At 46.3% G+C, this 21091-nt stretch overlaps 1 protein-coding gene across 1 annotated transcript in view; it reads left to right on the plus strand.

Annotated features, from left to right (window-relative positions):
• LOC309564159 (uncharacterized protein) overlaps positions 1-21091 on the plus strand; it is a 162261-nt gene that overhangs the window by 57131 nt on the left and 84039 nt on the right. The window contains exon 8 of the mRNA XM_082268787.1: positions 13550-13694. Within this exon, the coding sequence (XP_082124913.1) occupies positions 13550-13694 (145 nt within the window). The remainder of the gene's footprint in view (positions 1-13549; positions 13695-21091) is intronic.

Here is a 21091-nt window from a genome sequence, read left to right on the forward strand (position 1 = left end):
CTTGGGGGAAGGTTCTGGAGATTGAATGAGAGCCTCTTACAGACACCTGAGATCCTCAGGGACGTAACAGAGGAACTAAAATTTTACTTTCAAACAAATGAAAATCCAGGGGGAGATATAGGGGTCCTATGGGAGGCACATAAAGTTGTGATTAGGGGAGTACTAATTAAACATGGGTCGAGAGTAAAAAAGGAGAGGATGGAAAGATTAGAAACGTTATTCAAAACTTTACACGAGAAGGAGGGTGCCCATAAAAAAGATATAACACTAAAAAACGAGAAAGAAGTGGGGGGCATAAGAAAAGAGATTAATGATCTGTTAGGTTATAAAGCAAAAGCCTCACTACAAAGAAGCCGAAAAATAGGATATGAATCAGGAGATAAGTGTGGGAAATTGTTAGCCAAAGCGGTTAAGGAGATGAAACAGACTACATATATCCCCCAAATATTGTCTCCTAAGGGCAATAAGATAGCGATACCTAGACAGATCGCCCAGGTATTTGGAGATTATTATTCGAGCTTATATAACTTGACAGATAACTTAACAACTTTATCAGAAATGGAAGAATACGTAGCCTCTGCCCAGATGCCAAAACTATCGGAGGAAGCAGGCAAGGAACTGGACCTACCTATAGAATTGACGGAGATATTACAAGCCTTAAATATGATGAAGATTGGGAGGGCGCCGGGACCGGACGGCTTTACCCTCCAGTATTATAAGGTATTTTTCCCGATAGTTGGCCCGTATCTATTAAAATTATTTAACGGGGTGGGGCAAGGATCAAGTTTTTGTAGAGATACTCAACGAGCACACATTACAGTTCTCCCTAAAGAAGATAAAGATTTAATGTTATGTGGGAGTTATAGGCCAATATCTCTCCTTAATACGGACTTAAAAATTTTTACGAAGATATTAGCAACCCGTCTGAATCATTATATACAATCATTGATACACTTGGATCAGGTGGGCTTTATAAATAATAGAGAAGGGAGAGATAATACCACCAAAGTATTGGATTTGTTACTGGAAATTGATAAATCTCAAAAACCATGTGTCTTCCTAGGTACCGACGCAGAAAAAGCGTTCGATCGCGTGAACTGGAAATTTATGACAGCGACATTGAAACATATCGGGCTGGGAGAGATTATGATACAGAGAATCCTTTCTATATACGCTGACCCAACAGCCCAAGTGAAAGTAAATGGGATTCTATCGGACCCTTTTAAGATTAAAAACGGTACGAGACAGGGATGCCCCCTATCCCCTATCCTTTTTGTACTGTCCCTAGAACCAGTCTTATGTAAAGTAAGACAAAATTTGAATATTAAAGGGGTACAAATGGGAAAGGAACAGTACAAAATTTCGGCGTATGCAGACGATTTGATATTTACATTAACAAACCCGACAATATCCCTACCTAATTTAATTAAGGAATTTGAACAATACGAGTCCATGTCAAATTTAAAAATAAATTTCAATAAGTCAGAAGCAATGGGGATAAGATTGCCTAGAAGTGCACTACAAGTATTGAAACAAAATTTTAAATTTAAATGGGCAGATAAGGCAATAAAATACTTGGGAACGTATATACCGGCCAACCCTGATTTGGTATACGAATTGAATTTCAAACCTCTTTTGAATACAATTGGCTCTAAATTAGAAAAATGGAAGACGGGCTTATTCTCTTGGCTGGGGAGATGCAATCTTATTAAGATGTCTATCTTACCCAGATTCTTATATTTACTCCAGACATTGCCAGTAAAGATTCCGATAGGATATTTCAAACAGATAAACTCAATATTTATAAAATTTATATGGGCAAATAAGAAGCCGAGGATTTCAAGACAATTACTTACATTGCCAAAAAAATATGGAGGTACAGCGATACCAGATATTCAAAAATACTATTATGCCTCACATGTCAGGAGGCAAATAGACTGGTGCCGCCAGGGGGAATCAAAGCTATGGGTGAAAATAGAACAAACTAATACAAAGGTACCATTATCTAGGGCATTATGGTGTTATGAGAGTTTACCGACAGAATTAAAAGCACACCAATTAATTGGGACAACTTTAAGAATATGCTCTCAAATATGTTTTCAAAAGGACCTTACTTCACATGACTCTCCTCTATATCCTATAATAGGGAACCCGAGATTCACCATGGGAATGGAAGCACAGCCATTTAGGAATCTAGATAAAGCAGGATGCTTTCAGGCATCCCACTTTGTGAGAAATAATAAATGGCCGACAATGGAGATATTAATGGAGGAGGAAGGGGAATTTAGACTTCCCTTTTGGAATGCACTCCAACTTTCTCACTTTTTGGGATCTATCCCCAATCCAAAGAAGTATAACCGTCAGCTTACAATGCTGGAAGAATATTGTAGTGAGTCAGAGAATATATCCCATATGTTAGCAAAAATATATTCCTTGATAAATACCCCTAAAGCAGGACACCATTTATCTTATATTGAGAGATGGGAAAGGGAATTATCTTGTACCTTCTCCACAGAGCAGAGACAACAGATGGTTGATCTTGCTTTTAAATCATCTATATGTACTAAATATCAGGAATTAAATTTCAAAATCTTGACAAGGTGGTACTATACACCATATAAACTACATAAAATAGCAATAAATAATTCGGACAGATGTTGGAGATGCTCGGTGGAAGAGGGTACATTAATACATATTTTTTGGTCATGCCCTAAACTATCAAATTATTGGGGGAAGGTCAGAGAGATAATGCAAAAGTTTTCAGAATTTGAGATCCCGGAAAACCCTGGGTTCTTTCTTTTACAACTTAGCGGGATACCAGGGAAGAAATACAGGAGATCGTTACTATGCCATATGGCAAACGCTGCCCGAGCCTGTATCCCCCTGGGGTGGAAAAAGCAGGAACCCCCAACAATTAATTGCTGGATAGGTAAAATAGAAGAAATAAATAGAATGGAGGATCTGGTTCTGACAGGTCAACATAAGAGGGAAAAATATTTAGAAACATGGGGAGTATGGAACAGGTTTTTAGTAATGAACCAGGGGATGGACAGACCGGATCAGGATATATTGGATGTCGGAGAGATTTAGTAAATCAAGAAACAATACGGAGATGGGGGAGGAGGAAACTTATGTGTTTTTGTTTTCCCATTTATTTATTTTTTTTTTTTTTTTATTTTTTATTTTTTTTTGTTTTGGGTGGGGTTGATTTGAGTTAGAAAAGAAAGGGAAGGAGATGAATAGCTATTTAACACATAGGATAGCTGGGAGATATGGGAAGCAAGAATGTGAGGGGTGTATTGATCCTATGTCTTCTTGTTATGATGAATTTGTTATCCTACCCGAAAACTTCAATAAAAATTATATTTGGAAAAAAAAAATAAAGATCTGACCCTGAAATATTTGGATGATTTTGAACTATATTACGCCAGGGCTTGACAAATTTTCCTGAAATCTAGGAGCCAGCTAACAAACAACCAAGCTTTATTTCCAAAAAAAATAACATACTAAATTTACACATAAAAACGACTAGAACCCCACTCTCCTCTATAGGGCAATCAGATGGAAACAGACTGTCTGTCTGTTTCCATCCGATGCCATCTGATCCGATCCACAGGATGGATAGAAAATAGAACCACCATCCGTCTGTTTTTGGCAGACAGGATCAGATGGCGGCAGATTACCGCTCCATAGAGGAGAATGAAGGGTCCGAACAGGTCTGCCTGGAAAAACTGACAGGCGAACCTGATCAGACAGCCCATGTGAAAGGGGCCTTCGGCTGTGGCATGGCGATGAGGAAAAAAAAAAAAAAAAAAAATTATATTATTATATAACTAGACATTAAGCCTGTTAAATTAACGGACGCTAGAACATATGTGGTCAAACATTTGTAAAAACAGACTTAGCAGTAAGTCCACGCCAGCGCGCGCCCGCGCACACCCACCACTTCATCAGTTTTGCCCGACTGCCCGAAGTCTCTGCGCTCCAAGTCCCAACGGCTGTCCATGGGGCACATGCGCAGTAGCGCAATCCCACGGACACAGGGACACTGGACGCAGAGACACTTGGACTTTATATGTATAGATTATTTAGTATACAGAACAGAAGGAGAATATATATATATATATATATATATATATATATATATAATTTTTTTTTTTTTTTAATTCTTCCATTTATATATAAAAAATATATAATATATATTTATTTATTTTTTAATACTAATATTTCATATTTGGTTTTTAATATGTATCTTTAGCATTTCGTTATATTTTGTATTTCTTAATTTCTTATTTTTTTTTATTATTATTATTATTTAGTATACTTAGAACAGATTACACGGCCGCTGTCCTGTCGGAAAATGCCTCCCCGCCTCCTCTCAGTCAGCTGTTTGCTATAATTATTTTTCCTGCACTGTCTCCCGTCGAAAAATGCATCTGACGGACTGCGCACGCGCAATAATGACGTCAACCCCAGCTGAGCGGAGCAGTCAGCTGGAGTGACCTCATTTACCATGCATGCGCAGTCCGTCAGATGCATTTTTCGATGGGAGGCATTATCTGACAGGACACCGGCCGCCCGAAGTCTCTGCGCTCCAAGTCCCAACGGCTGTCTGTGGGCCACATGCGCAGTAGAGCAATCCCACGGACACAGGGACTGGACGCAGAGACACTTGGACTCTATATGTATAGATATATACAGTGTTTCCCCAAAAATAAGACCGGGTCTTATATTAATTTTGGCTACAAAAAACACACTAGGGCTTATTTTAAGGGGGTGTCTTATGTATTTACGGTACGTACAATAATTTACATTAATTCAAAAACAGTCATGTCACCATGACGCTCCTAAAGTGGTTACATAGTTACATAGTTACATAGTAGGTGAGGTTGAATAAAGACAATAGTCCATCCAGTTCAACCTGTGTAGGTGTGTGTGGCTGTAATCATCTCACATACCCCTGAATGTTCTGATCCTTGAGATGTAAGTCTAAGAGTCTTTTGAAAGCCACCATACTACCCGCAGAAACCACCTCTTGTGGTAGAGAATTCCACAATCTTGTAGCCCTAACAGTAAAGAACCCCCCACGTTGCCTGAGGTTAAAACGCTTCTCCTCTAATCGCATTGTATGCCCCCGAGTCCTGGTTGTAACCCTAGCAAAAAAAAAATCCTGGTCCTTTAGGGCATGATAGACAGCACAGTGTACTGTGTCATTTACCCCTCTCTTTGTTCTAAAAAACCTGGAATAAAACAATAAAATGTTTTTTTTTTTAATTTCCTGTGTCCCCTGTCTTCCATGTCAGCTCAGGAGTCAGCATTAGGACATTCTATAATCCCAAAAATAAACCTTGGTCAAAATCAGTTTTGTAAAAAGATTTTAGCATGTGCAGTGTGTCTCCTTTTGTATATTTATAGTGGAAAATACCCTATTTACAGCGCCGTTGGGCGCTCACATGAAGCACCAGAACTCTTCTTCCCAGCTTTGAGCACTGCAGAGTTAGGGGCCGCTGACGTCAACCGGGAGGAGAGCAGAAGATCTACGGCAGGTCATGTGAGCACCCAGCGGCACTGTAAATAAGGTATATTCCACAATAATGTTACAAAAGGAGACACTGCATATTATATAATCTTTTTACAAAATGGATTGCATGTTTTTACAACGACTTTAACTAGGGCTTATTTTTGGTGTAGGGCTTATATTGCAGCCATCCTCAAAATTAAAGCTAGGTCTTATTTTCAGGGTAGGGCTTATTTTCAGGGAAACGGGGTATATACACACACACACATCTCTGACAGGAGTTCTAATTCTCCCACACTTTATTCAAAAACATATATATAATAATGTAGCGACAGTGGATCAGACGGGATACAATCTGCTTGTACAAGCTCTGCTCCATCTCCTGACATGGATGTAGAACCCATTATACAGTGTATGGGGGAAGGAGGGGATTGTAGTGTATGGGGGGGGAGAGGGAGGGGATTGTAGTGTATGGGGGGAGCGGGAGGGAATTGTAGTGTATGGGGGAGGGAGGGGATTATAGTGTATGGGGGAGGGAGGGGATTGTAGTGTATGGGGGAGGGGCTCTACAGTGTATGGGGGAGGGAGGGGATTGTAGCGTGGGGGGGGGGGAAGGGATTGTAGTGTGTTGGGGGGAGGGGATTGTAGTGTATGGGGAGGGGATTGTAGTGTATGGGGAAGGGAGGGGATTGTACTGTATGGGGAGGAAGGGGATTGTAGTGTGGGGGGGGAGGGGATTGTAGTGTATGGGGGGAGAGGGGATTGTAGTGTATGGGGGAGGGAGGGGATTCTAGTGTATGGGGGGGAAGGAGGGGATTGTAGTGTGTTGGGGAAGGGAGGGGATTGTAGTGTATGGGGGGACGGAGGGAGGGAGGGGATTGTAGTGTATGGGGGGACGGAGGGGATTATAGTGTATGGGGGGATGGAGGGGATTGTAGTGTATGGGGGAGGGGTTTTACAGGGGATGGGGGAGGGGTTCTACAGTGTATGGGGGAGGGAGGGGATTGAAGCGTGGGGGGGAGGGAGGGGATTGTAGTGGGGGGGGATTATAGTGTGTTGGGGAGGGGAGGGGATTGTAGTGTATGGGGAGGGCATTGTAGTGTATGGGGAAGAGAGGGGATTGTAGTGTGGGGGGGAGGGATTGTAGTGTGGGGGGGGGGGAGAGGGGATTGTAGTGTATGGGGGAGGGAGGGGATTGTAGTGTATGGGGGAGGGAGGGGATTGTAGTGTGGGGGGGGATTGTAGTGTATGGGGGGGGATTGAAGCGTGGGGGGAGGGAAGGGATTGTAGTTTGTTGGGGAAGGGAGGGGATTGTAGTGTATGGGGGGGACGGAGGGGATTGTAGTGTATGGGGGGGGATTATAGTGTATGGGGGAGGGGATTGAAGCGTGGGGGGAGGGAGGGGATTGTAGTGGGGGGGAAGGAGGGGATTATAGTGTATGGGGGAGGGAGGGGATTGTAGTATGGGGGGGAGGGGATTGTAGTGTATGAGGGAGGGGATTGTAGTGTATGGGGGAGGGAGGGGATTGTAGTGTATGGGGGAGGGAGGGGATTGTAGTGTATATGGGGGAGGGAGGGGATTGTAGTGTATGGAGGGGAGGGGATTGTAGTGTATGTGGGAGGGAGGGGATTGTAGTGTATGGAGGGGAGGGGATTGTAGTGTATGGGGGGGATTGAACGATAAATGTTGGGTTGGAGATTGGTGTGGGGGAAGGGAGATGTGAGGGCAGGAAATCAGAGAGGAGGGGAGCTCCTCACACACACAGAACAGTGGATCATCCAATAGGAAAAGACCCCCAAATCCACCACCACCTCCCCTCCCGGGAAAATTGCTGTCACGGGCGAACCAAAGGTGCTGGAGACCCCAACGTTGTATCGTAGGTAGCCATGATGCTCCCCTACAGCTGATAAAAATGTGGGGTCTTGGGGATGAAAAGGCGCGGAGCAGTGACCCCGAGAACCGGGCCGTGACCTAACCGCGAGGTGACCAGGTTTAACATTGGAGTCTATAGCGGGGGGAGGCCCGGTTCTCGGGGTCACTGCTCCGCGCCCTTTCATCCCCGAAACCCCAAATTTTTATCAGCTGTAGGGGAGTGTCTTGGCCACCTGCGATACAATGTTGGGGTCTCCAGCACCTTTGGTTCTCTCGTGACACAGGGGCGGACGCAGGGACACTTAGGTTTTATTAATATAGATATATCTTTTTTTTTTTTTTATAATAATTGAAAAAAAATAGAAAAATACATTTTTTTTATCATTGAAAAAAGAAAAATTAATAATTAAAAGAGAAAAAAAAGAAAATTTATTATTTTTTTTAATAAATTAAAAAAATAAATTAATAATAATTATTAATAATAATAATAATAACCACACTCCCTGTCCACTTACCTTTTAAGCAAAGGTAAATGGACAGGGAGATGAAGCCTGCAAAAACTTCCCTCTCATCTCCTCTTGGGGAAGGAGATGGGCAGGCATTGAGGACAGGCAGGGGAAACGGCCATTAGTTACTGCTTGTCAAACTCCCGGCTACCACAAGAGGGTGCCAGTTCCCCGTTCTCTCGCTGAAGAAGGCCGAAAAGCCGCGGCCTCAATTTTCGCACGGCGCAGAAGTCCGTGCACTCGGTGAGTGGTTGGGGGGGGGGGTGCAAAAGGGACAGGACACCTCCTGCAGTGTACCCCAGGCGCCAAATCGCTAATTCTAGTCGCCAATGCAACCTGGCGCCCGGGGTTTGTCGAGCCCTGTATTATGCTATGGGTCCCTTCTTTCTGCCTTCTATGCATACATGCCTTTTAATGGAGCTTATGGGCGTTTTGGAGAATCTTTACCAGTAGTAATGTCGCTGGTCCCCCCAAAAGTGTCAAAAATGTCAGTTATATGTTCTATAGCAGAATGTGAAAAAAAAATAAAAAATATATATATAATTTTTTGAGAATTGTCGCTCTTTTTGTGTTTATAGCGCAGAAAATAAAAATCGCACAGGTGATCAAATACCACCAAAAGAAAGCTCTGTTTGTGGGAAAAAAAGGACGTCAATTTATGGGTACAGCGTCACACGACAATTGTGCATCGTGCAATTGTCCATTTAAAGTAACGCAGTGCCGAATTGCAAAAAATGGCCTGGTCATTAAGGGGGTAGAAAAAAAAAAGAGACTTTACAATCACTTTAAGTATGAGGTGAGGCTGGGGGGGGGGGGGGGGGTTCATGCAGAAGGTAGTTTTGCATGCATTCTCTGCATTAAGGTAAAAAAAAAATGTTGAAAATTTTGAAAAAACTTTAACGGCTTCCCGCCCGCTATATAGTAAAATGACGGATGGGCGTCAGCGCTCTAGTTCTGGAGGGACGTCATATGACGTCCTCCCACTCTCACAGGGTGGGGTTTAGCGGTGTACCTTGTCCCTGGGAATACAGTGCATCACCGATCCTGGTATAGACATAACATTTTACCATGTGATCAGCTGTATCCAATCACACTGCAAACAGGAAATGCAAGTTATCGGCATTCCTCTCCTCACACTGACAGCATGTGAGGAGAGGAGAGCCGGTAAGCAGCATTCCTCAGTGGGAACATCTGATTATTAGTGCTGCCCCAATAGTTCCCACCAGTGCTGCCAATCAGTGCCCATCAGTGATGCCTGTCAGTGCCCTTTAGGGCCTCCTCATCAGTGCCTATACCTGCCGCCTTTCAGTGTCCATACGTGCTGCCTATCAGTGCCCATTAATGCTGCATATCAGTGCTGCATGTTAGTGCCGCCTATAAGTGCCCATCAATGCTGCATATCAGTGCTGCATACTAGTGCCGCCTCATTAGTGCCCATCAGTGCCAACTAATTAGTGCCCATCAGTGCCGCCTCAGTGCCACCTATCAGTGCCCATCAATGCTGCATATCAAAGTTATTGTTTAGCAAAAAATGAAAAACCCAGCTGGAATTGCATATCAGCAAAGAAAGATCTATCTGTCTCAGTAAATAACAATTTAGTTTGGGTTCATTGTTGCATGACCACACAATTGCCATTCAACGTGTGACAGCGCTGAAAGCTGAAAATTGGCCTGGGCAGGAAGGGGGTGAAAGTGCCCGGTATTGAAGGGGTTAAAGAACTGATCTCTGGGAGCTGTGCCCAAACAAAAGGTAGTTAGAGGCCTGAGGACGAGTTGGCAATCATGCCTGAGGCCTCCCTGCATCTGATCTTTTTCCTGTTACTTACTTTGCCTTGCTCTGCACTGTGCCTTTATGAGAAGGCGGCCATCTTGATAGGGGCAGGGCTTTGTTTCCTTATGTCCGAGCCCCCTGCAAGTTTTTTTTTTTTTAGCATAGCATTTGCTGTCAGCACTTGGGGCAAGGCAAGCAATTTGCGCCCCCTAACCCTAACTTACTTATAGCAGAGCGGCTAGTCAATAACTCGAATGTAACGCCGTTACCTCAGGGTTATAGGCTGGCCAGAAAGAATGTCATTAAAAACTCATTATTATGCCGAATGCATCGTCACTGCTGAATATAAAAATACCCTCATCTGCCTATTGCTGCTTAAGGGTGGCTATTGGTGGGTGGCAAAAACATCTCTTCTGCACAGCCACTTTCTTCCTACATGTGTGTCCCCGGGGGTGACTCCATTGCTCTGGTGGGTTTCTGGTCACCATGAAGTACTGGAGCCCAGCTGTACATAAAGGGTGGTAATTGTTGATGGTACACAGGGCTTTATCAGGGGGCATATAAGGATTCTTCTAAAGCATATCCACCTGTCTGATCTCCCCTACTCCACCTCCCAGCACACTGTAAACTTTCCAAGGAGTGCCGGCTCAGCGTATCACAGCATGGACACAGGAGCACACAGCCCAGGCAGCCCTCCTGCTCCATCCTCCACCAGAAAACCTCCCGCTAAGAGTACTCACAGTCTGCCCGGTCCCCCTCCACTTTACTCTTCACCGCTGTTTGACCTCCCCCCGCCCACCCCTCCCGCACTGTGTAGGCGGGCTCTGGGTGGAGGAAGTGAGTGGCGATTTTGGCTCTGAGGAAGAGGGTCCTCCCTCGAAACAAGTAAGCCACATCAGGTTTTGAGGACGCCATCACGCTATCCAGCAGTAGAGAAGTGTCCTGGAAGCGAGCGGTGCCCATTTCTTTTATGCTTGTTCATATGCTACGTTTGTGAGTATATTGTACGCTACCCTTCTTTGATTTTAATAAACTTTTAAGTGGTAATGCACAAGATCGATGCGTCCTTCTCTTGTTTTCTTGTAGTGCCTTTTGGATACCCTTGGTCCTGAGGGGGGCAGCAAGACCACTTCATTTGTGTCATAAAACCGCCTAGAAGATTCACCTTCCCGCATACCACTTGTGCACAGGAGAGATATTGTTGTTTTCTGGGGGGAGGAAGGCCAGTTTGGCGGTGATGCGGGATGGGAAGCAGAAGAGAACAGCCGTTCATCCTCGGACTTTGCACAGGCATTGGGGAGGAGGGGACAGCAGCCATCTGAGAAGAGGAGGCTGGCCCCTCCCCTCCCATGTCACAGCTGGACATCAGACTAGGTCTGCACGCCTCCGGGGAAACCACAGAGACCAGGTGGGGGGCAGAGAGAAGGATCAGCTGCCCAGCACTCTGAGCTGCATGTCCGGGGCGTCGGGAGTTGCAGTGAGTGGGCTAGCAGTGGCCCAGGCGTCAGGACGCGGTTTCTGGTTGCTATGGTGACCTGGCACCTGGGGTTTGTCGAGCCCTCGACTATGTGGTACCCCTACAAGGAATCCCTTCTTAAGAAGTGGACTGCTAACCGGTGGTGGACCCTTCGGTTTCCAGATTGAACAAGGCAATCATAATTCCGGTTGAAGAGTCCCTGGCCTTTAAGGATCCTGCTGACAGGAAAGTGGAGGCTGTGGCCCGCAATATATACACTCTGGCTGGTTCATCACTGAGGCCGGTTAGCACCATTGCCCTGGTGTCGCAAACTCTGACCGATGTGGGCTAAGCTTTTACGCCGTGACCTGGAGGGAGAACAGCTCTCCCCTGTCTTTGCTTAGCTAGCAGGCCAGCTGGTCCAGGGGCTGCAGTTTATCTGTGATGCAGTTCCCCTAGTGGCTTGGCTCACTGTTTTGGGAGTGGTCCTTCGGCATTTCTTTTGGCTCAATTGCTGGTCTGTGGATCAGACTTCTAAAAGGCCTTGACTGATCTTCCCTTTCAAGGAGATTGCTTGTTTGGAGCTACCCTGGATGACATCATAAAAGGTCTCCGAGGGGAAGAGTACCTTTCTTCAACAGGCTACTAAGAGCAAGGAACCTCGTCGCAGACGTGGGCCTTCCTTTTCGGCTCGTAAGAAGTTTTTTCGTCCCTCAGGGTCGACTGACAAGGGCTCAAAGCCTTTCAGGGCCTCCTCTGGAGGATCAAAACTACCCTGGTCTGGCAAGCCGAGAGCGGGTTCCTCTAGACCCGTGGACAAGGCTTCCTCACCAAAAAGGTGCACCCTCACCCGTATCAGGGATGGTCGGATGTCTTCAGTGGTTTCCGGAACCGTGGACTTCCCTGGTACAAGACGTAACTTAAAGTCATTCAGTCCGGCTACAAGATCGACTTTCGTTCTTGTCCACCGGCAAGGTTCTTTCCTTCCAACTTGCGCCTGTCCCCGGACCGCTTACAGGGTCTGTTTGGGGCTGTAAAGACCTGTTACATCAAGGGGTGATTGTCCCGGTTCTGACTTCGAAATGTTATCAGGGTTTTTACTCAAACCTGTTTACAGTTCCCAGGAAGGAAGGCAAGGTGCGTCCAGTCCTGGATCTCAAGGCGCTGAACTGCTTTGTGCGGGTGCAGAAGTTCAGAATTGAGTCTTTTCGCACAATAAAGGCATCCCTGCATCAGGGAGATTTCCTCGCCTCTATCGACATCAAGGATGCTTACCTTCACATTCTGACATGTACCAGTCACCAGCGCTTTGCCGCGGGAGAGGAGCATTATCAGTTTGTGGTGTTACCCTTTGGTCTCACCTTTGCTCCTCTGGTCTTCACAAAAGTGTTAACCCCGGTGCTAGCTTTGCTACACCAATGGGGGATCGCGGTACTGGGCTACTTGGACGATCTCATTATGCGAGCGGAGTCTCCTTCTGCTTTGTTGGAAAACCTGGAGGTGTCCCCCCCCCCCCCCTGCCTCCCCCACATCATTACACCACCAGCCTGGACCATTACCCCCCTCCTCCCCCACACCATTACACTGTAGTAATGTCACTGGTCCCCCCAAAAGTGTCAAAAATGTCAGGGGTCCGATTACTAGTAAAAAAACCCCTAAAAAACAATAAAAATGACATAAATATTTCCCGTAGTTAGTAGAAGCGATAACTTTTGCGCAAACCAATCAAAATACGCTTATTGCTTTTTTTTTTTTTTTTTTTTTTACCAAAAATATGTAGCAGAACTCAAATTGGCCTAAAATGTTAACAAAATTTTGATTTTTTAATTTTTTTTTTTTTTTTTATTGGGAATGTTATATAGCAGAATGTGAAAAATATATATATATATATATATATTTTTTTTTCAGAATTGTCGCTCTTTTTTTGTTTTATAGCACAAAAAAAAAACAAAAAAAATCGCAGAGGTGATCAAATACCACCAAAAGAAAGCTCTATTTGTGGGAAAAAAAGGACGTCCATTTTATTTGGGTACAGCGTCTCACAACCGCGCAATTTTCAGTTAAATTAATGCAGTGCTGAATCGTAAAATAGGGACTGGTCATTAGGGGGGCAAATCCTTCCGGTCCAGAAGTGGATGACGGTCCTCCCCATACAGAGAGAATGTAAATTACATAGAGAGTGTTTAGTATCCCTTTAATTCCCTTGTTTTTGGAATGGAACGTCCAGTAAGTATGAGTGTGATGGTCGAGTGTCTGCAAACATTCGCCCTTCCAGTGTACGTAGTATAGATATCTCCAAACCGTTATTTTGCAACAAGTTGAAAATCAATAGTTGTTGGCCATGTAGACATCTAGTCCTAGAGGTTTGCTGTTTGTAAAGCTTCATGTCTGTAACGCTTCTTTCTTTTCTTTCTCGTATTTAAAGCCAACAATCGCTTGATGCTGTTGCGTCAGACCGCTCGGATCTTCTCCACGATGTTGTGTTGTTGCGTGAAGAGCTGCTTCGCACTCGTCTGGAGTTTGACCTGTCCCGTGATGAAAACTCAGGTCTACAGAATGCTCTTCACAAGGTAGCCTAACCAAAGGAGAGTATCCTTCTTCAGATCCCTAAGTCTGATCATGCATGTGGTGTAGCACCAACCTAGGTTACAGCAGCTGCTGGGTACATTTAGTTTGACTCCTCTGTAATCAATGGAGTAAGGGGTTGATTGCTTAGGGCTGCTCAGTTGTTCTGCTACTCCCCCCCCCCCCCCCCCACTGTCTTCTAGAGACTTCTTCAAGAATAGTGGGACGAAGAGCCCGACACAGGCAGCCTGAATATTTATGGAGCTCCAGTTAATTCCTGGAGAGGTGTGCCCAGAAGGTGAGGGGAGAGTCCATAGAGCAGCTGCTGGGTACATTTACTTTGGCTCCTTGGTAATCAATGGAGCAGTGGTTGATTTCTTAGGGCTGCTCAGTTGTTCTGCTACTCTCCCCCCCCCCCCCTGTCTTCTAGAGACTTCTTGAAGTATAGTGGGACGAAGAGCCAGACAGGCAGCCTGAATATTTATGGAGCTCCAGCTAATTCCTGGAGAGGTGTGCCCAGAAGGTGGGGGGGGGGAGAGGCCATAAATCCATAGAGCAGCTGCTGGGTACATTTAGTTTGGCTCCTCTGTAATCAATGGAGCAGGGGTTGATTGCTTAGGGCTGCTTAGTTGTTCTGCTACTCCCCCCCACTGTCTTCTGGAGACTTCTTGAAGTATAGTGGGACGAAGAGCCAGACAGGCAGCCTGTATTCCTGGAAAGGCTTGCCCAGAAGGTGGGGGGAGAGTCCATAAGTCCATAGAGCAGCTGCCGGGTACATTTAGTTTGGCTCCTCTATAATCAATGGAGCAGGAGTTGATTGCTTAGGGATGCTCAGTTCTGCTACTCTCCCCTGTCTTCTAGAGACTTCTTGAAGTATAGTGGGACAAAGAGCCGGAGTGGCAGCCTGAATATTTTTGGAGCTCCAGCTAATTCCTGGAGAGGCGTGCCCAGAAGGTGCGGGGGGGGGGGTAGTCCTTAAGTCCATAGTGCAGCTGCTGGGCACATCTAGTTTGGCTCCTCTGTAATCAATGAAGCAGGGGTTGATTGCTTAGGGCTGCTTAGTTGTTCTGCTACTCCCCCCACTGTCTTCTAGAGACTTCTTGACGTATAGTGGGACGAAGAGCCAGACAGGCAGCCTGAATATTTATGGAGCTCCAGCTAATTCCTAGAGAGGTGTGCCCAGAAGGTGGAGGGAGAGCCCATAAGTAGTCTGAGGCTTGGCAGCAGAGTCCCTGGTTCTAGTCCTACAGGAGGAGACCCCTGTGCTAGGGGCAGAGAATGCTAAAAGTGAAGACATCCAGGTCCTAGCTAGGCTTAGCTGCTTGGCCTACTGAAGAGCTTTCTTCAGAGACTGAGCTGAGCCAGGAGGGCATTGGAGGGAGGAAGTTCAACCATCTTGGGATTAATTCCCCCCCCCCCCTCCTTTTTCAGAGGAGTTGTGCAAAACAGCCAGGAGCAGTGCAATACTGGGAGAGTGCAGTGCAGCCAGAGGTTGTGCAATACAGCCCTAAATTATGTACAGAACGGCCAGAAATCAAGTAGTCCTCCACTCCAAGTTGTTCAGATCTACAGTTCCAGGGTATCCCATACTCCCCATCCCCATCTAAGTTACTGTTCAAATAAAAAAAAAAAAAACCCTAGACTGATCTTTTGAGCCAGAGGAAGGGCTCTTTCACATGGGCGATCCGATCAGATCCGCCTGTCAGTTTTTTAGGCGGATCTGATCGGATCCTCCATGCAGCTCTATGGAGCAGCGGATGTCAGCGGAGACACCTCTGACACCAGCTGCCATCCATATCCGATCCTGTCCGTGAAATCTGGACGGATGGAAACCCTATTTTTCCATCTGTTCAGGGATTGGATCGGATCGGATGAGAGCGGACAGGCGGTCCAAACTACCATCAGCTCCTGAGAGCTACACTTGCATAGGGATCATCAGAAAATATTACTGATTTTTAGGGTATTCTCGCTATCTTTGCCCATTGTGATTTCAAGAGCCTTTGAGAAATGTTGCTGGGATGGAATTTTTTTTTATTTTGTTTTTTATTACTACTTTCTTTAAATTTAAATTTTTACACTGTTTTTTTCTTTCATTATTTATTTATTTTTTGGATCAACTTTATTACAGGGAATGAACAACCTGCATGAGAGGTACTCTTTTTATAGAGAGGCATGGGATCTATTAGACATCTGATCTGATCAAAGCATCTGATTAAACAGAGATAGGTTTGATTAGATGCTTTCACAAGCCGGAAGCGGCTTATAAGCAACAAACCGAATCGGGAAGTGACAAAATGATCATCACTTACGGTTTCATAGACCATAAAGATTATGGGGGAACAACCGTTCCTCCCTCATCTCTATGGTAAGCCAGCTTCAGTCCTGGGCTCCCTGGTAGAACGGAAAAACCCAGAAAATGGGGGAAGGTGGTGGCGGTGGGAACCACCTTCTCCACATGTAAAGGCGATCCAGCGGCTATTTAGAACCTTTTATTTTAAGCCAGAAGACGTATAGGTTTTGTGTCATATATGGCAAGTGGTTAAAGTAGAAATTCAGGCAAAACCTAGCTAATGCTAAAGCTGCTCTGTGCCACATTCTAAACCTAATCTATCTTTACCCTGTAAAGCAAAAATCGCTGTACTTGCCTATTTTGCATCCTATCCGGTCCAAGCATCAGCTGTCAGCGGCTCTATGGATGAGGTCACTTCCCAGCTATTTCACAGCCGTTGTCGGTCCTCTCCTGCACACAGCGCCCGCCGCTGGAGACCGGACCAGATCGGCTGCAGAATAGATAAGTATAGCGATTTTTGCTTTACAGGGTTATATAGATTAGGTTCAGAATGTGGCAGATACAGGGTGGATTTGATTTAAATGAAGTCGGTATTAATCACAATTTAAATCACTGGTAAAAGGGCTTGGTTTAAATCAACTCAATTTGACGAACACAGCTCCAGATCTTCTTGACCCGTGAGCTTATGCTGCCCCCTACAGGAGTAGGACACTAGTTGGAAAAAAGGTTGACTATGCCTATAGGGCAGTCCCAGGAGGTAAAGTCCCACTTCCTGCTATAGGTCTTCAGTTTTTTTCTGCCTAGTCAGTAGTAAGGACCTAGTTCCTTGGTGAAATCTCTGCTCCTAGCATTTTTTCCTTTTTAAACAGAAGTTTTTTTTCTTTTATTATTTTCTGTTCCTGTGAGAACTACAATCAACTGCCTGACTGGGCGGCGGAATAGATATTCTAGATCCTTACGGTCTTCCCAGTCTGGCCAGTGAGTGCGACCTGACCTTGGCTTCGCACTTGGTTGACCGAAACATGGCCCCACTGGACAGGGGCTGGCCGGCGAGTTAAACGCCACACGAGGTCGCATAGCCCTGATCTCAGCCCTGGACCCGCAGCACCCCCTTTCCAAGATGGTGTGGTAGTCTGCCTAGAGCAGTGCTCGCCCGGTCCCAAGGTGTGATGAGTAGTGTCCCCCCTGCCTTCTGGTTAGGGGGAATTCGTGGCCTCTTGTTGATATCAAGGATGCTTACCTTCATATCCCAATATATGTCAGGCATCCGCTTTTCCTTCGCTTTGCCATGGGCGAGGAGCACTATCAATTTGTGGCGTTACCCTTTGGTTTCACCTCAGCAGCTCCTTGGGTGTTCACAAAAGTTTTGGCCCTGGTGTTAGTATTGCTAAGGCAGAAGGGGATTGCGGTACTGGGGTACTTAGATGACCTTCTGCAAGCAGAGTCTCCGAATACCTTAAAAAAAAGCCTGGACATTTCAGTGCAAACTCTACAAGAGTTTGGATGGAAACTGAATTTTCAAAAATCTGTTCTGGTCCCATCCACCAAGCTGGACTATATAGGCCTGACCCTGGACAAGGCCTCAGCCCTGGTGTTAATCTTGGAGATAAAACTCCAGAAGTTGCGGGATGCGATATGGCTCCTGTTGTCCAGCCGGCAGTCATCTCTCAGGACTTGTATGCAAGTGCTGGACTTGATGGTCTCCACCTTCAAGGCGGTTCCGTTTGCTCAGTTCCATACCAGATCTCTGCAAAAGGAGATTCTTGCCAAATGGAAGAAGAGCCCACAGTCTCTAGACAATCTGATCCTGTTGTGCTGGGGTACGAGGGGATCTCTGATCTGGTGGGTTCGCTCTCCGGCGCTTCGACAGGGTAAATCCTTTCTCCCTCAGTACTGGACGGTGGTCACCATAGATGCCAGCCTGTCTGGGTGGGGTCGTGTCTTGGGCACAGATTGTGCTCAGGGGGTTTGGACTCTGAAGGAGTCCAGCCTGCCAATCAACATCCTGGAAATTCGGGCGATCAGGTTTTGCCTGACCCAATGGACGGTTTGTCTGCAGGGGCGCCCGGTAAGGATTCAATCGGACAGTGCCACGACCGTGGCATATGTCAATCATCAAGGGGGCACAAAAAGTGTCCTAGCGACCAGGGAAGTAGCTGGCATTCTAAGGTAGGTAGAATGGTTTGTTCCAGCCATCACTGCTGTGCATATTCCAGGGGTAGAAAATTGGCAGGCGGACTACCTCAGTCGGCAGAAGTTGGATTACGGAGAATGGTCTCTCCACCCGGAGAGGTTTCATCAACTGTGTCTCCGGTGGTGGACTCCCGATGTGGACCTGTTGGCCTCCCTTCTCAACAGGAAAGTAGCAGAGGTTCGTAGCAAGGTCTCTGGATCCTCTGGCCTACGCCACAGGTGCTCTGGTGGGTCCTTGGGGCCAGTATCATCTGATGTACGCATTCCCCCGATAACTCTTCTGTCAAGACTCCTGCGAAGAATCGAAGCAGAAGGGGTTCTGGTCATCCTAGGGCAGTGATGGCGAACCTTGGCACCACAGATGTTTTGGAACTACATTTCCCATGATGCTCAACCACACTGCAGAGTGCATAAGCATCATGGGAAATGTAGTTCCAAAACATCTGGGGTGCCAAGGTTCTCCATCACTGTCATTGGGGATCTGGACTGGCCTTGCAGGTCATGGTACACAGACCTAGTATGGTTGGCCACCGATGTCCCTTGGAGACTTCCTCTAAGAGAAGATCTGTTAGCTCATAAACTGGTCTTCCAACCTGCTTTACAGTCGCTGGCTTTAACGGCTTGGCTGTTGAAAGCCAGGTGTTGAAGGATAGAGGGGTTTCTGAATCAGTGATTCCTACGCTGTTAAAAGCTAGAAAATCGACTTCTAGGAAGATGTATCATAGAGTCTGGAGGGCGTACATTGCTTGGTGTGAGTCTCGGGGGGGTCTTCCCCTGTTCCTTTATGGTGTTTCGTGTTTTGGAGTTTCCCAAAAGAGGTGTAGACCAGCGTTTGGCCTTGGGTACCATCAAAGGCCAGATTTCGGCCCTGGTGATTTTCCTTTCAGTGCCCGTTGGCCACAAATTCCTGGGTTAATATCTTTGTTCAGGGGGCCTGCCACCCAGCTCCCCCCTGGTGGGATCTCCGTTACCTCTGTGGAACCTCAATTTGGTGCTGTTGGTTCTTCAGAAACTGCCTTTTGAAAATATTGGTGAGGTTTCTCTGCTTACTCTGTCACAGAAGGTAGCCTTCTTGGTGACTATTACTTCTGCGCGCAGGGTGTCATAGTTGGCTGCGTTGTCTTGTCGTTTACCCTTATCTGGTGGTTCACAGAGACAAAGCTTCGTCCCTACCAGTCGTTCCTTCCTAAAGTCGTCTCTGGTTTCCATTTAGATGAAGACATTGTGTTGCCTTCCTTGTGGCCTAAGCATCCTAAAGAGATTGCCTTACATTCTTTGGATGTGGTTCAGGTAATCAGGGTGTACTGAGTCATTCCGAAAATCGGATTCTCTTTTTGTCCTTACGGATGGACCCCATAAGGGGCTGGCCGAGTCTGCTGTGACCATTTCTAGATGAATCAGGCAGACGGTGGTGCAGGCCTATTCCATTAAGGGTCAGGATCCTCCTTTCCCTGTTAAGGCGCACTCTACGACGGTGCTTGGAGGGATAGACCGATATGTTTTTTTCAGGGCCAATACCGATGCTGATATTTTGGCCAAAGTGGCCGATATGGGCCGATATTTTGTACATTTAAAGTTTTCAGAAATAAAAACAGTTTGACACAAATCTGGTACTGAACATGTTAATGTTAACATTTTTTAACATTAAAGGCTCGTTCTTCACACCTTATCTGCATGAAAACTGATAGGAAAACCGCAGAGTTTTCACTTGCAGGTGCATCAGTTTCATTATGTGAACGAACGAGTCCTAGAAGAGCAGACAACTGTAGACATAGACAACTGTGAAAAATAAAGTGCTGGGAAAATAATAACTAAAGGCTTCCCAAAACAAAATTTACATAAATTGCTGCAGTAGTGCCCTCACTGTCTGCAATGATTAAATCTAGTGGCTGCAGTGCAAAAGACAGTGGACAGGACACCAGTACTACTCACTTTCAATACTCCCAGTTAAGTAGAACAATATTATAGTGCAGAAAGCAGAACGTTTCAGCATGTTCACCAGTTAAAATGCTTCTGTTTTTTTTTTTTCATATATTGCTGCCACTTCACTAAAAACACGCTCAACTGAGAAAGCAGAAAGGTATCTTCTACCATAGGAAGCAAGTCTTTTGTAGCGTGCCTCATTTTATTACCACCACTGAAGAGGATCACCACTTCTTCTGTCAATTACTGGTTCATCATCCCGGGGTCATTATTGCAGATTCAGAAGAATCCTCCACATTAGGCCCCAATAAAACACTGAATATGGCATCTATTCGACCACGATGAAGTTTCTCTTCTGTCCGTTGTCTTTTTGGACATTTTTCTCTTTTTGCAGTATCCTGCTCTTCCAGATGGCTGGCTGGCACCCTGTGGTGGGTGGCTGGCTTGCACCCTGTGATGAGTGACTGGCTAGCTGGTGCCCTGTGGTGGATGGCTGGCACCCTGTGGTGGTGGGTGGCTGGCACCCTGTGGTGGTGGGTGGCTGGCTGTCTGGCACTCTGTGGTGGGTGGCTGCTTGTCTGGCACTCTGTGGTGGGTGGCTGCTTGTCTGGCACTCTGTGGTGGGTGGCTGCTCGTCTGTCACCCTGTGGTGGGTGGGTGGCTCGCTGTCACCCTGTGGTGGGTGGGTGGCTAGCTGGCACCCTGTGGTGTGTAGCTGGCTGGCTTGCTTGAAGCCTGTGGTGGGTGACTGGCTGGCTGGCACCCTGTGGTGGGTGGCTGGCTTGCAACCTGTGATGAGTGACTGGCTAGCTGGTGCCCTGTGGTGGGTGGCTGGCACCCTGTGGTGGTGGGTGGCTGGCTTGCTGGCACCCTGTGGTGGTAGGTGGCTGGCTTGCTGGCACCCTGTGGTGGTAGGTGGCTGGCTTGCTGGCATCCTGTGGTGGTAGGTTGCTGGCTTGCTAGCACCCTGTGGTGGGTGGCTGGCTTGCTGGCACC

The sequence above is a fragment of the Pelophylax lessonae genome, assembly GCF_965119305.1.
Source record: "Pelophylax lessonae genome assembly, chromosome: 9".
In the NCBI taxonomy this organism is placed as follows: domain Eukaryota; kingdom Metazoa; phylum Chordata; class Amphibia; order Anura; family Ranidae; genus Pelophylax; species Pelophylax lessonae.